The 17,012-nt window shown below is 38.4% G+C and overlaps 1 protein-coding gene across 2 annotated transcripts in view; it reads right to left on the bottom strand.

Moving 5' to 3' along the window:
- Positions 1-17,012, bottom strand: part of LOC106875444 (cytoplasmic dynein 2 heavy chain 1) — a 309,460-nt gene that overhangs the window by 136,384 nt on the left and 156,064 nt on the right. For both annotated transcript variants that reach the window (XM_089338346.1, XM_089338347.1), the window contains exons 30-34: positions 15,430-15,548; positions 14,072-14,254; positions 11,411-11,634; positions 5,904-6,007; positions 4,428-4,642 (exon numbers count right to left, since the gene is read on the bottom strand). In XM_089338346.1, the coding sequence (XP_089194472.1) occupies positions 4,428-4,642; positions 5,904-6,007; positions 11,411-11,634; positions 14,072-14,254; positions 15,430-15,548 (845 nt within the window). The remainder of the gene's footprint in view (positions 1-4,427; positions 4,643-5,903; positions 6,008-11,410; positions 11,635-14,071; positions 14,255-15,429; positions 15,549-17,012) is intronic.

Here is a 17,012-nt window from a genome sequence, read left to right as displayed (position 1 = left end):
AGACGTACCTATTTCTTACATATGTCAAACACACATAGCTAGCACTTACAGGCTTCAAAAGGAGTACCTGTTACTTTTACACCTGAGAAAGAGTGAGACACACAGACATGTATGTCCTGTTCTTTTACGTTTAATTGTATTTCTGTTAATTGCAACAAAACCCTTACATATGTTTAAAGTAGCTTTATAATTAGTTCTTCATCTACTTCATTCACTCTACTTTAGCTCCTTCCATTAATGACATAATTATCGCTGCTTTAAATCTCATCAATTCACTTTGCCAGGAATTTCATTGAAACAATTACTGATTGCCTAATACAAAATGTCACTGTTCACTTCCTTCATTGACTATAAACATGCAAGCTGAAAAAGAAGCCTCTACGTGGTCACTCAATTTGCTAGGAATAGCAGCTAAAAATATATGTATACACACATATATACATAAGGATAAGATCGATATTTAAATACCGATGTTATCATGTGGCCAGCATGGGAATAAAAACCATCAAAGGTAATAATTATTTAAAATTATAATTTAGGGTATCTAAGAGATACCACCACGCTGAAAATAGCAGTCAAATCTTGACTCTAAAACCACATTAAATGTTCATATAGCACCAGGAGAGAAGACAAAGAGACAAAATAAACTAGCAAAAATTACTGGATAATTCCATCCTCGTCTTCTCTCTTGGTGCTATATGAACATTCAATATGGTTTTAGAATCAAGTTCTGACTGCTATTTCCAGCATGGTGGTATCTCCTTCATTGGACACAAAACTTGGCTTGTGAAGACCTTGTCTTGCGAAGACCTGTCGGGGCAAGCGAAAGCGAAATCGTGATGGAACCTGTGCCCAGCGTTGCCTTCCTAGCACTTGTGCCGGTGGCACGTGTAAAGACATTCGAGCGAGATCGTTGCCAGTGCCGCTGGACAGGCTCCTGTACAGGTGGCACGTAAAATACACTATTTTGAGCGTGGCCGTTGCCAGTACCGCCGGACTGACCTTCATGCCAGTGGCACGTAAAAGCACCCACTCCACACTCGGAGTGGTTGGTATTAGGAAGGGCATCCAGCTGTAGAAACTCTGCCAAATCAGATTGGAGCCTGGTGTAGCCATCTGGTTCACCAGTCCTCAGTCAAATCGTCCAACCCATGCTAGCATGGAAAGTGGGTATTAAACGATGATGATGATGAGAGAAAAGAACCAAAGTTCATGAACTCATCCATGAAAATTCACAGTCACAAATCGAAAAATTTAATAAGTAAATATACTTAAAAGAACTATAATAAAATACAAAGTAATAATCACTAAAATAATGAAGTACTTATTAAATTTTTCTATATGTGACTGTGGATTTCATGGATGAGTTCATGAACTTTGGTTCTTTTCTCTAAATTATATATTTATATATTATATACTGTGAAACTTAATTTAATTTTAATTTTTGATAAATTGTGATTTTTATCCCTAATATTATTCTTATATATATATATATAATATAATATAAATATGCACACATGCATACACATATACATAGTTATATCCATTTAGTATCAACTGGTCAGAAGTAAAGAGTACTCAATCCCATAGTGGAGATTGGTCAAAACTTGCCTGAAGACCCTATGCCACACCAACAGGTGAAACTCAGAGTAGCAAGAGACTGACTCAACAAAAAATATATATATATCATCATCATCGTTTAACGTCCGCTTTCCATGCTAGCATGGGTTGGACGATTTGACTGAGGACTGGTGAAACCAGATGGCTACACCAGGCTCCAATATATTGTTATCATCCTAACATCTACTTTTCTATGGTTACATAGGCTAAATGGAGATTATTGAGACAGATTTTCTACAGCTGGATGCCCTCCCTTTTGCCAACCTTCACCTGTTTCCAAGCAAGGCAATGTTTCCCCATGGCCAGACATGTTCTTCTAGAATTTTGGAAATGAATGGCATTGCTTGCATGACAATGGCATTTATCATTCCTTTACAACTACTTTGTGATGCCAAGACAAGGAGACACAAACTTAAACACAGCCACACACACACTCATGGCAGGCTTCTTTCAGTTTCTGTCTACCAAATCCACTCATACAGCTTTAGTTGGCCAGGGGCTATTGCAGAAGATACTAGCCCAAGATGCCATGCAGTGGGACCGATCCTGGAACCATGTGTTTGGGAATCAAATATCTTATTACACAACCATGTATGTGTGCGTAATATATATATATATATATATATATATATCATCATCATCATCATCATCGTTTAACGTCCGCTTTCCATGCTAGCATGGGTTGGACGATTTGACTGAGGACTGGTGAAACCGGATGGCAACACCAGGCTCCAGTCTGATTTGGCAGAGTTTCTACAGCTGGATGCCCTTCCTAACGCCAACCACTCAGAGAGTGTAGTGGGTGCTTTTACGTGTCACCCGCACGAAAACGGCCACGCTCGAAATGGTGTCTTTTATGTGCCACCCGCACAAGCCAGTCCAGGGGCACTGGCAACGATCTCGCTCGAAAATCCTACAGGAGCCAGTCAGGCGGTACTGGCAACGGCCACGCTCAAAATGGTAGTGAGGATGCATGGCACAGTGGTTAGGGTGTTTCATTCATGATTGTGAGATCGTGGTTTCAATTCCTAGACTGGGTGGTGCATTGTGCTCTTAAGCAAATCATTTCATCTCAGGTTTCTCTGCAATCCCTTCAACACCTGATGTATGGTACATTATGACCTCATTATTATTATTATTATTACACTGATGCAAAGTGGCAAGCTGGCAAAATCGTTAGGATGCTGAGCAAAATGTCTGTCTTTACAATCCAAGTTCAAATTTTGCCGAGGTCAACTTTCGTTGTTTCAGGGTCGATAAAATAAGTACAAGTTGAGCTCTGGGATTGATGTAATGAACCTCTCCCACCCCTGAAATTGCTGGCCTGGTGCTGAAATTTGAAAGTATTATTACTCTGACGCATTTCATGCAGCATTGTGCAATATACATAAGATTTTAAGATTGAAGATTATTTTGTGTAATCAATAATTTTTAATTTAAAAACATCTGTATGTATGTATGTATGTATGTGTATGTGTGCATGTATGTGTATGTATATATGTTTTTGTGCATGTATGTGTATGCATATATATATGTATTTGTGTATGTAAGTACACATGTATGTGCATATGTATGTGTGTATGCATGTGTATATGTATGTATGTCTACATATGTGTATGTATGTATGTACGTATATAGTATGTGTATATGCATGTATGTGCATGTGTGTATATATGTATATATATGTGTGTTTGTATGTATGCATGTACGTAACTACATGTGTATGTATACCTGCATATATGTGGCATTTATTGGGTAGTCAGATAAATTCATTTGGTCTTCATTTTCCTCCATTTATTTTAATCCTTTTCCAATATTATTTGAATTTACATGAAAAATATTTTTACTATACCATTTTATGAGTTCAGTTTATTTTTTGTTGATCTATTTTCCCTCCACAACTTTTGTTTATCGGTTTTGAAATTTGAATAAATTTGAGCTCTTTTTCAGACATAATGATAGAATGCCAAGTACAAAAAAAAAATAATGAACTAATTTATCTGACAACATAATATATATATATATATATATATATATATATGTATACACACTGCTACAACTAACCATATCTGCCTGTCTGATTGTCTATCTATTTATCTACATATATATATGTACGTACGTATGTACATACATACATACATACATACATACATAAACCCTGCCAAAACAGGCAGTGAAGCCTTGTGCAGTCTTCTACCTAGCCAGCTCCTGTCAAACCATCCATGGAAAGCAGGTATCAAATGATAGGTAAAGAAATCGACCCCAGGACTTATTCTTCATAAGCCTAGTACTTATTCTATCGGTTGCTTTTGCCAAATTGTTAAGTTATGGGGACATAGACATACCAGCATTGGTAGTCAAATGACGGTGGGCGACAAACACAGACACATACACATAAATATATACATACATATACATATATATATATATATATATATATATATATATATATATATACAATGGGCTTTTTTCAGTTTCTATCAATCAAATTCATTCACAAGGCTTTGGTCAGCCCAAGGCTATAGTAGAAGATGCCTGCCCAAAGTGCCATGCAGTGGGACTGAACCTGGAATCATGTGGTTGGGAAGCAAGCTTCTTACCACACAGCCACGCTTACATATATCATAACATGAAAATGCATATAAAAATAAAACAACACTTTCCTATATACATACATACATACACACACACACACACACACACACACACTACTACACCAAATAAAATATACACGTATCCTTCACACTGAAGCTGTAAACCTCAGACATTATTTGGGACATTGAGTAAAGGTAGTTTGTCTCACTTACCTGGCTTTCATCAACGGTCAGGTTCTGTTCTTGACACACCTCGCGGAATGCCTGAGCGACATTCTCAAACTGAATGTCCTTGAAACTAACCCCGGGGAATATGTCTTGCACCAGACTGTCGAACACACTGCTGTCAGAGAAGGTGAGCTTCGACAGAGTGTTAAATCTCAGTGCCTGCACCACTAACATTGATTCGACTGTTTCATCGATGGTTACTAAAAGAAGGATATTATTCCGGAGAGAAAAAGAAAAAAAGGAAAACGTATTGGAATTCAGTTTTGCATCAGTTTCATATTAGAAATAGCATACAAAAAAAAAATCAATGAAAATCAATATTGGTTGAATAATAACAATAATAATACTAATAACAATAATAATAATAATAATAATAATAATGACGACAACGATAATGATAATTGAAAATTATTTAAGAATCATCCCTGGCTTACCATCCATGCAAGAAGTGTAAAAGATTGTCTTATCTGGTATGTCACACATACTGAGAAGAGCATTGTTGGTGTGGATTTTCTTTCATTTTTTTCCCCTCTATTTTCTTTGTTTATTTTTTTTTTCATTTAAAAATTTTTTTTCCTTTTTCTCTGTCGTTCTTCCCCTTTTTCTCTATCACATAACTTTGTAAATGAGCAGTCTGGTGTGTTTATTTTAATGAACTACCAATGTATACAGTGTGTTTCTTTGCCCTAGGTGTCAGGAAGACACTTGGCAAGAAATGGAAACAAAATTGAAAGAAGATGATAATGAAAATAATAATAATAATAATCATAATAGTAGTAGTAATAATAATAATAATAATAATAATCCTTTCTAGTAAAGGTACAAGGCCTGAAATTTAGTAGGAGGGGACTAGTTGATTACATCGACTCCAGTGTTTCACTGGTACTTAATTTATCTACCCCGAAAGGATGAAGGCCAAAGTTGACCTCGGCAGAATTTGAACTCAGAATGTAGTGATGGGTAAAATGCTGTGAAACATTTCGTCCGGTGTGCTAACAACTCTACCAGCTCACTGGTCAAATAATAATAATCTTTTCTACTATAGGCACAAGGCTTGAAATTTTGAGGGAAGAGGGCAGTCAATTAGATCGGCCCCAATATTAATAACATTGAAAAATACCTTAGGAGTGAGAACCCAGGTTCGAAATTTCTCCAAGATACCTGAAGAAGCCTGGAGGGTATATCAGCCGAAATGTTGTGTTAACAACAAACAAGATGAGGACAAATATCCGTCAAATGTAAATAATGTAAATTTCTGTATTGCAGAAATATATTGGGAATACTATTTATTAGAAATAAATTTTAATAACAAAATCTTGTATGGACCCTGAAGGGCCCTTTGAATCTTGACGGGCCATATGAACCCTGGTTGAATACCACTGTTTTAAATTAACAAGCACAATCCAATGAATCCCATAAATTCAGAGTATCTCGAGAAAAGAAAACTGATTATCCACATACCATCTTCATCTCTGGCTTTCTGTAAAAGACTGGCACATCCTCTAAGAACAGTTTTCATGGCCCTCAGTCCCCAGTCATAGTGCTGCTGTGGTGTTAGCAATTGTCTTGAAAAAAAAAAAAACCCCAAAAAAACGGAGTTCAAATTTGTGTTCTGGTAGTAATTAAAGAATTGAACAGTTAATAGGTCAAATGGTTAACCAATTGACTTATAAATATGGAGAAGTGAAATAGAACCAGTGCATGTATCTAATGACATAACGACCCTCCTGAGATACAACGAAATATGTTTCAACACATATATTCACATCAAGAATCATATAAATTAATTACAAAGATAAAAAAAAAAAACCCACAAAAGGAATACTTTGTTATTTGCAATGGAAACAGTATCAGTACTGAAAAGCAATCTATATATCTGATTTAACCCTTTAGCATTCACATTATTCGGTCAAAAGTAATGCTTATTTATTCACATGTTTTTAATTAATTTTGCATTACCTTGTAGATTTGGGATTTGATGAGGTAACTGTTAATTTTTTAGAATGATATTGTAGAGTTGGTGTGAGAAACCAGATCTAGCCAGTTTCAACATAAAACAGGTAGAATAATTTGAACGGATATGATTGGTTTAATTGCTAAAGAGTTAACATGGATATACTAAAAAGTAAGTCACAATACATCTTGAGAAGGCACCACATATAGATGTATAGTGCTAAAAAGCACAGAAGTAACAGTAGCAGGTGAAAAATGTTCAGTGTTTTTTGGTACTACATGTCTGTATGAGATGCTTTTTCAAGACAGATACTGCAGTATTGTAGCTTTCCTTTAGTATATCCACATTAAATGATCATCATAAAGAAATAATGTAGAAATATATTAAAGTGAACTTCATTATTTTATGGTTTTACAACCAGTTATCGACAGTGATAGTGGAGGCGCAATGGCCCAGTGGTTAGGGCAGCGGACTCATGGTCATAGGATCGTGGTTTCGATTCCCAGACTGGGTGTTGTGAGTGTTTATTGAGCGAAAACACTTAAAGCTCCACGAGGCTCTGGCAGGGGATGGTGGCGAACCCTGCTGTACTCTTTCACCACAACTTTCTCTCACTCTTACTTCCTGTTTCTGTTGTGCCTGTAATTCAAAGGGTCAGCCTTGTCACACTGTGTCACGCTGAATATCCCCGAGAACTACGTTAAGGGTACACGTGTGTGTGGAGTACTCAGCCACTTGCACGTTAATTTCACGAGCAGGCTGTTCCGTTGATCAGATCAACTGGAACCCTTGACGTCGTAAGCGACGGAGTGCCAACAGATCGACAGTGATGGCAATGGCCTGAGCAGAGAAGTTTCAAGATGACTTACGACCAGGAGTCTGTGACTGAAGGTAACTCACACAATATTTCTTCATGGATCTTAGCTAGCAGTTAAAAGGGACAGCTCCACTTATAATCTCTTTCCTAAATACACAGCGTTGGGCTTTGGCTGAGCATGCTACTGTAGGAAAAACCTCAAGCTACAAAAACAGTTTGAAGTGCAAAATCATTGCAGCAGTCAGGGCAACAATCACAACCAATCCTGCTCGAGCACTTTGCACCATGCATTGCCACTATCAGTGCAGGAGCACCTAAGTATAAATCCTAGTAAATTATGGACATTCTGGGCCCTATTTTTATAACTGACTATCAGATCCATAGATACTAATTTCCACGCAATCTGCTTTCTTTCTATAACTTATGGAGGTGAATGGCTTAGTGGTTAGAGTGTTGCACTCATGATAGTAAAATTGTAGCTTTGATTTCTGAATGGGGCAATGCTTTGTGTCCTTGAGCAAAACACTTCATTTCACATTGCCCCAGTCCACTCAGCTGGATAAAAACGAGTAAACCTGCAATGGACCAGTGTCTTGTCCAGAGAGGAATATTGTTGTTGTTGGCACTCCGTCGCTTATGACATCGAGGGTTCTAGTTGATCCAATCAACGGAACAGCCTGCTCGTGAAATTAACGTGCAAGTGGTTGAGCACTCCACAGACATGTGTACCCTTAACGTAGTTCTTGGGGATATTCAGCGTGACACAGTGTGACAAGGCTGACCCTTTGAATTACAGGCACAACAGAAATAGGAAGAAAGAGTGAGAGAAAGTTGTGGTGAAAGAGTACAGCAGGGTTCGCCACCATCTCCTGCCAGAGCCTTGTGGAGCAATAGGTGTTTTCGCTCAATAAACACTCACAACACCCGGTCTGGGAATCGAAACCGTGATCCTATGACCGCGAGTCCGCTGCCCGAACCACTGGGCCATTGTGCCTCCAGAGAGGAATATATACACCAGAGAAACCAGGAAACTGACCCTATGCTCCTTACGGAGTGATGTGTACTCATCAGATCCACTTCCTTCTTATAATTTATGGAGGTGTATGGCTTAGTGGTTAGGGTGTTGGACTCATGATTGTAAGATTGTGGTTTCAATTCCTGAACCAGGTGATGCAGTGTGTTCTTGAACAAGACACTTATTTCATGTTGCCCCAGTCCACACAGCCGATAAAAATGAGTAATCCTGCAACACACCAGCATTCCATCCAGAGAAACCAGGGAAGCTGACCCCATGCTCTTTATGGAGTGATTGTGGAGTAACCATCAGACCTACAGATACTGATTTCCATGCAATCCATAGACCTGGTTGCATTCAGTAGCTCTTTTTGAAGAAAGTGAGAGGAAGAGACCTATGTTAAGGTACACCTGTTTCTTCATTCAGCTTTTGAGAAAAGACAACAAATGGTGGATAAAAAGAAGAAATGATGGAAGAGAATGATAATATTAACCAGTGCAAGTGTGGGTGGATGGGTGGATGTTGGCATGTGTGTGGAGGGAAACTGTGTGTGTGTGTGTGTGTATGTGTGTGTGGGTGGGGGCATGTGTGTGGAGGGAAAGTGTGTGTTTGTGTGTGTGTGAGTGCATGTGGGCATGTGTGTAGAGGGAAAGTGTGTGTGTATGTTTGAGTACATGTGAGTGTGGGTGGGGGCATGTGTGTGTGGAGGGAAAGCGTGTGTGTGTGTGTGTGATGGCATGTGTGTGTTGTAGGCATGCATGTATGTGGGGATATGTGTGTGTGTTTGTGTGAGAATGTGTGTGAGGAACATATGTGCATGTGTATGCATGTGTGCTTGAGAGAGAGAGAGAGAGAGAGAGAGAGAGAGAGAGAAAGCAAGAGAAAAAAGAAAAAGGGAGAGAGAAAGAGGTATACTGCATGTATTCATGTGTGACCAAAGTGAGTTGTGTTTGAGAAAGAGAGAGAAGAGAGAGAGAGAGAGAGAGAGAGAGAGAGAGAGAGAAAGAGAGAGATAGAGAGAGAGAGAGAGAGAGATGGAAGGAAGTACCTGAACCAGGAGCACAAGCAATGTTAAGGAACTATAGACTTATTGTTTTCTTCTACCAATGACTCATTTATTCACATTTGCTGAGAGCCAAACAGCAGCAGCAGTAGTAGTAGTAGTAGCAATGACACATTGGATAAAAGAGATCCTAAGTGCACTGCTTCTGAATAATATAAAAGGTGGAGTGGGCAGTTGTGGAATGTCTTTGATGAATTGGTTTCTCGCTTCAGGACTGACCTAGACTTAAGAAACAGCAACAACAACAACAACAACAACGAAGGAGGCATTGAATAATGCTGTCTTAGCTATGTTGGGCATGAAGAAAAATGGATGGGATTGCCATGGCTGGAAGCACCTTTGATGAAGAGGTTTCTTCCCGGATAAGGATTGACCTGGAGGTAATCATAATAATAATCATCATTGTTGTCGTTATCATCATCATCATCACTGACAGAGGAAGAGAAAGAAGGGAGGAGAAGAAGAAGAAGAAAAAGAAGTAGAAGAAGAAGATAATCATAATGATCATAATGATCATCATCATCATCACCATCGCCACTGACAGAGAAGAAGAAAAAGAAGAAGAAGAAGAAGAAGAAGAAGAAAGAGGGAGACATTGAATAATGTTGTCTTAACTATACTGTATCTGAAGTAAAATAGATGGGATCGCCATGACTGGAAACACCTTTGATGAATAGGTTTCTTGGATCAGGACTGACCAGAGCTAATTATATCCTCATTATCACCATTGTCACTGACATGGATGAGGAGAAGGAGGAGGAGCTGAATAACAATAATAATAATCCTTTCTACTAAAGGCACAAGGGCAGCAATTTTTGTGGGGAGGAGACTAGTTGATTACATCGACCCCAGTGTTTCACTGGTACTTAATTTATCAACCCCAAAAGGATGAAAGGCAAAGTCAACCTTGGCGGAATTTGAACTTAGAATGTGAAGACGGACGAAATACTGCTAAGCATTTTGCCAGGTATGCTAACAATTCTATCAGCTCACCACCTTAATACTACTACTACTACTACTACTACTAATAATAATAATAATCATCATTTAACGTCCGCTTTCCATGCTAGCATGGGTTGGACGATTTGACTGGGGACTGGTGAACCAGATGGCTACACCAGACTCCAATCTGATCTGGCAGAGTTTCTACAGCTGGATGCCCTTCCTAACGCCAACCACTCCAAGAGTGTAGTGGGTGCTTTTTACGTGCCACTGGCACGGGGCCAGTCCGGCAGTACTGGCAATGGCAACGCTCAAATGGTGTTTTTTATGTGCCACCTGCACAATAAAAATATTTCAGTCCTCAAAACCTACAAGGATAGATATATTTGTGAACTGTTGACATATCATGGAGGAATTAATAAAATGGCAGGTAAATTCCACTATATTTATACTAAACTTCTTGACTGAAAATTTTTTTTGCCCCCAGTTCTTTTCCTTCGTTATGTGTTTTTTTTTCTTTCTTTCCTTCCTTCTGCTACCCTTTGTGAAAGACCGAAGACTGATGATGTTAGTTTTACTTGGAAAGAAACGCAGTTATTCCGGTTTAATTTTGAATGTTTCAGCGATAAGGAAGAAAGAAAAGTCGAGAAATGTGACAACAAGTGTGCTGAAAAAGGTAGCAGTAGTACCAATAATAATCGGAGCCCTGGGAACAGTGAGCAAAAATCTGGAGAAGTACGTGGAACAAATAGGGGCTGCAATAAGGGTGGAGCACTTGCAGAAAACAGCACTGCTTGGAACCGCTCAAATACTCCGGAAGGTGCACGAAAAATAAGAGGTGCTACCTTAGTTCACTGGTAGTGAACAGCTGACACCGTAGTACATCTCCAGCATTAGAAACTGTGCAAAGGCAATAATAATAATAATCCTTTCTACTATAGGCACAAGGCTAGCAATTTCTGAGGAGGGAGTAAGTTGATTACATTGACTCCAGTGTTTGACTGGTACATATTTTATTGACCCCAAAAAGATGAAAGGCAGATAGATCTTGGTGGTATTTGAACTCCGGTAATGATAATAATATTAATGATAATAATATTAATGGAAATACCTTTGCTGAACACAGGTTTCCTGGATCAAGACTCACATTGAGCTAATCATAACAACAACAACTTACTTGGAAAGATTAAAGATAGTGACCAGCTTTCGTCCGATCATTTTGGCCTCTTTGAAACCATCCGAAAAGAGGATGACTTCAGCAATTTGCTCATTGTCGGGCTTGGACATGGCCACTGGCCGAAATAGCTGCTTCAGATTGTCTGGTAGTTTCTGTCGGCCTCCATAACCTTTACCCGCAGGGTTCATTGTTATGAAGATACCAGAGTTATGGTCAATTTCAATCTGAAAGACAAAGAGAAGAAAAAAAAAACAGGCAAATAGCAAATGAATGGAATATTCCAGAATTTAAACAATACTTAAATTTGCATGTGTGTGTGTACGTGTGTGTGTGTGTGTGTATTTGTGTATATGTTTGTGTATGTGTGCTTGTTTTCGTGTGAAAGACGTTTGAGGATGTATGTAACACATACAGGATGTTCATAAATTATCTTTACACCTTCCATAATTTATTGTGTCTCTGTCTAGTGCGCAACCATTGGAGCCTATGTGGAAATGTTCTGATGTTTCTAATAAAGCTTTATCTGTTTGCTTCTGCTTTCCAATAAATTCAGCTGAGTTATCCTTATTTTTCCTTTTCTTATGAATTTTTCAAAGTGTAAAGGTAATTTATGGACACACAGTGAGCCATAGAGGAGAGAGAATGCTACACACATACAGTGTATATATATGTCTATGCCAATGCCAGTGAGAGGAAAGAGAAAGTAAAGAATGAGGGAGAGAGAAGGGGGGAGAAGGAGAGGAGAGAGTATCAGAAGCCATTAATGTCACAGAGGCAGGAGCTGAACACCTCATATAATGTATCTAAGTCATGGCTGTGTAGTAAGAAGCTTGCTTTCCAACCACATGGTTCTAGGTTCAGTCCCATTGTGTGGTACTTTAGGCAAGTGTCTTCTACTATAGCCTCAGGCTAACCAAGGCCTTGTGAGTGGATTTGGAAGACAGAAACTGAAAGAAGCCTGTCATGTTATTTGCTGCTTTCTCCCAAGGAATCTAATGCTCTTAGCTTAGTTTTTCCTTGGGGCTGTCCAGATTGGAGCAATATTGAGAATAACCAGCTGAAATTGCAAAGATAATCTGGATCTCGACTGAAGAAAGAAAACTCTGAATGACCTGTCCTTGTTTTCTTTGTATCGTCTATCTGGATGTTTTGTGTTCTTGTCCCATTCTGTATTATTTATATATATATATATATATATATATATAGCGGCGTACGTACACCTGTCTCATATATATATATATATATGAGCACTCCACAAACACACATACCCTTAATGTAGTTCTCTGGGAGATTCAGTATGACACATAGCATGACAAGGCTGGTCCTTTGAAATATAGGTACTACTCATTTTTGCCAGCTGAGTGGAGCCGAGCAATGTGAAATATAGTGTCTTACTCAAGGATGCAATGTACTGCCAAGAATTGAACTCACAACCATATGACAATGAGCCAAATACTCTAACCACTAAGCCATGTGCCTTTACACACACTCTCATTTACATTTTACCTAGCTTTGAAGTATACTGTGTTTTCTTTTCACCACTACATGTCTTCAGACAGAATACTGCAGCTTTGTAGTATTTGACAACACACATACATTAAATATGCAATATTGATAATGCTTACATTATCGAGATATTTCTAACACAAACTTTGAATTTTGATCTACTTGTGCTGTGCTTTTGCACATCAGGAAATAGATTTTATGCTATTTTTATATATACTTTCAGCTAATTGTCATGGTTTACTTCAGAAGTGTAGAGGTATGTGACACTGATGAGCAGAAATAACTACAAAATGTCAGTATCTGTCACTCATTTACATTTCACCTAGCTTTGAAGTATGCTGTGTTTTTGTTTTTAACCACTACATATCTTTAGACAGAAAACTGCAGTTTTGTAGTATTTGACAACACACATACATTAAATATGTGATATCGATAATGCTTACATTATTGAGATATTTCTAACACAAACTTTGAATTTTGTTCTACTTGTGCTGTGCTTTTGCACATCGGCAAAAGATTTTATGATATTTGTATATATATTTCTAGCTAGCTACTGCGGATTTGTCTCAGAAGTGGGGTAAGTAGATAACACTGATGAAACAGTAAAATCTGTGAAATATCAATATCTGTCATTCAAGTTCAATTCCAAGGTGATTTTGTTTCACCTAGCTTTGGATTATACTGTGTTTTTTAACACTATATGTCTTTAAAGGGATCCCTTAGACAAAATACCACAGCTACAAATGTTTAATAACACACATACATTCAGTATGTGATGTTGATAATATTTATAATACCAAGCTGCTTCTAACACAAAATTTGACGACGACGATGATGATGATGATGATGATGATGATGATGTTGATAATGTTGATGGTGGTGGTAATGCTGCTGCTGCTGTTGCTGATGGTCATGACACTAATAGTGATGTGAAGATAATGATGTTAATGAAAATGATAACTGTGATAATGATGATGATGTTAATGATATGAAGATAATGATATTTATGAAAATAATAAAGATGAAAATAATAATGATGATGATGATGATGGTGATAATAATGATGATGATGATGATGATGATGATGATGGTGATGATGATGATGATGATGGTGATGATGATCACATTAATGTGGCTGCATGAAATTCTTCTTACATTTTTACGGAGTAATTCCATGTGTTTTGATTTGCTTTTGATAGCATCTTGGATGACTTGGATTTGCATGGAGACAGCTGACAGCACTGGCGGTTCCAGTCGATTGAATTCATCAAAACAGCCCCAGGCACCACATTTAACAAGGCCAATGAAGATACGCCCCATCGACTTCACGTCTAGACTCTGCAAAGGTGTCAAAGAAAAAAAGTCATTCACAAACAAAAAAATGAAATTTACTGGAATGGTAAAGAAAAGAAGTTAAAGTAGCAGGGTGTAGGGAAGAGGGTGTTATAAGAGTATTAGACAATGGTGGTGGGAGAGGCTGGAGTGGACAATAAGGATTTTTTCATATATTGCTGGAAGGTCAGAAATATTTTAAAGAGATGGGTGCAGTTGATGGAATCAGCCCTTGGTGCCATACTGCTTCTTAGTTTATCAATCCAGGAATAGCAGAGTTTGAACTCAAAACACACAGCATAAGCCATCTTAGTCCAGCTTGCTACCATTCTTGACCCTCTGTTATCCTTTTGTGGAAGATGATAATAAGAACAAAACACTGAAAGGTCTGTGCTAGGAACCTCTTGAAGGCATCAACTCAAAGTTGGAAGCATAGAGGAGTCTAAGTAGAATTGTCCGGCCATCTTCTTTCAAAGAATGTCTCACCAGACTGTTTGGGCATCACTGAAGAATTTTGACTTGATGTAAAGATTTAAGAGAAGAAGACAGAATGATGTGGGATCCAACAACCTTCTTTTATATTTCTTTGACATCCATGTGTCTTGTGAAGCCATGGAATTTTGCATCGTTACACAGCCAGGAATTGAGGTGCAGCCCAACACAGGAAGAGCAATCAACTCCTGTGTCGGTGGCATTGAAGTCACTTGTGCAAGGCACATGTTTCAGTTGATTGTAAGGAAATCCTGGGTTACCTAAGTGCCAAAATACATGGTTTGGGCAAAAATCTTGCATGCAAAGTCTTATTTTTAGCTATGAAGTGTGTGTCTGTGTGTGTGCAGAAGGAATGGTGGGTGGGGCATTAGATTCAAGAGCAGATTATAACAGTAAATGCAGAATATATATTCTTGAAGAAATCAACTCAATCATCTCTTTAGTACAAAAATAGTGAGATGATACATCAACCCAGCCATCTGACAAAGGTTTAAAAGAAAAATAATAAACATTTGAAAAATATTCAGCCTTTTTAACAATTGAGAAATTACTTGAAGTTTTGTCTTTTTGTGTTTTTGAGATTTGTGTGTTTTTTCTTTATATCTTAAAATGATGAATTACACTCTAAAATTAAAACCGTAATTAGAATTGGTTGAAGTGAGAATAAAAGGAAAACAAAAATTCCCTACCTCATCACAATTGAATACAAGAACTTGTCGACCAAAGAGTCCACCAAGGGCTTTGACAGACTCTGTTTTGCCAGTTCCAGCAGGGCCATAAGGGTTACCACCAAGACCCATATGCATTCCTAGTTGATAAGAACAAAAAAATAAAGAATTATTCAATAAAAAGCGCAAAACTAGATAATGACAACGTGCAGCAATATGAAGAAGAAGATTCTAACATTATGGGTTAATCCTTTCTACATGAAAGTCTTATAACTCTATTTTCTTTTTATCAAGCTAGCATGGTTTCCTTATTTACAACAAATAAGGCAGTTGTGTTGCCAGAATCATTAGCATGCTGGACAAAATGTTTAGTGGCAATTCATTTGGCTTCTTTTTCTTCTTCTTCTTCTTCATCATCATCATCATCATCATCGTGATTATCTGACGTCCATTTTCCGTCAGGTTTGACGGAGGCTGGTGAAGCTGGGGGGGAGGGGGGGCACACACCAGGTTCCGTTATCTATTCTGGTATGGTTTCTATGTCTGGATGCCCTTCCTAATGCTAACCACTATACAGAGTGTACTGGGTGCTTTTTACGTTGCACCAGCACAGCACCAATCCTTTTTATTTGGTACTAGCACCAGAGTTCAAATTCCACTGAAGTTGATTTTGCCTTTCATCTTTTCAGAGTCAATAAAATTAAGTACCAGCTGAGCACTGGGGTTGATGTAATTGACTGGCTCCACCCTCAACTCAAAATTTCAGGCCTTGTGCATAGAGAAGATTATTTACAGCAAAGAAAACATGACAGCAGGAGTGGCTGTGTGGTAAGTAGCTTGCTTACAACCACATGGTTCCGGGTTCAGTCCCACTGCGTGGCACCTTGGGTAAGTGTCTTCTTCTATAGCCTCGGCCTGACCAAAGCCTTGTGAGTGGTTTTGGTAGACAGAAACTGAAAGAAGCCCGTCGTATATATGTATATATATATATATATATATGTATGTTTGTGTGTCTGTATTTGTCCCCCCTAACATCGCTTGACAACCGATGCTGGTGTGTTTACGTCCCCGTAACTTACCAGTTCAGCAAAAGAGAACCGATAGAATAAGTACTAGGCTTACAAAGAATAAGTCCTGGGGCCGATTTGCTTGACTAAAGGCAGTGCTCCAGCATGGCCGCAGTCAAATGACTGAAACAAGTAAAAGAGAGTAAAAGAATAAAGAGAGCAAAAAAAAAAAATGTCTATTTAAGCAGTGGACTGTTGAGTAACCATAGAGACTGCAAATAACTTGCTTCTGCAAGTGCTGTCAATTGAAAGCCCTGCATACCAGACACCAGCAGGCTTCAGGGGTCACCAGGAAAAACTGTACACTGTTTCAGGAGGGCCTTCCTCTAATTGGCCTTGCAGTGCATCAGCTCTGCTCCCTCACTGATGTGAGGTCTCTCCTACCGGATTGACCAACGAGTATTCAATCTGAAGTCTTTCAACTCGGGATCAACACCACCATTCAAATTGCGGACTCATACAGGTGTGACTTGCCATATAGGTAAACAAGTACCTGCCTTGCACCTATACATTACGTATTTAACTAGGTTTCATTCA

The sequence above is a fragment of the Octopus bimaculoides genome, chromosome 20, assembly GCF_046866305.1.
Source record: "Octopus bimaculoides isolate indiv1 chromosome 20, ASM4686630v1, whole genome shotgun sequence".
Taxonomy (NCBI): domain Eukaryota; kingdom Metazoa; phylum Mollusca; class Cephalopoda; order Octopoda; family Octopodidae; genus Octopus; species Octopus bimaculoides.
This window is presented reverse-complemented; position numbering and strand designations above follow the sequence as displayed.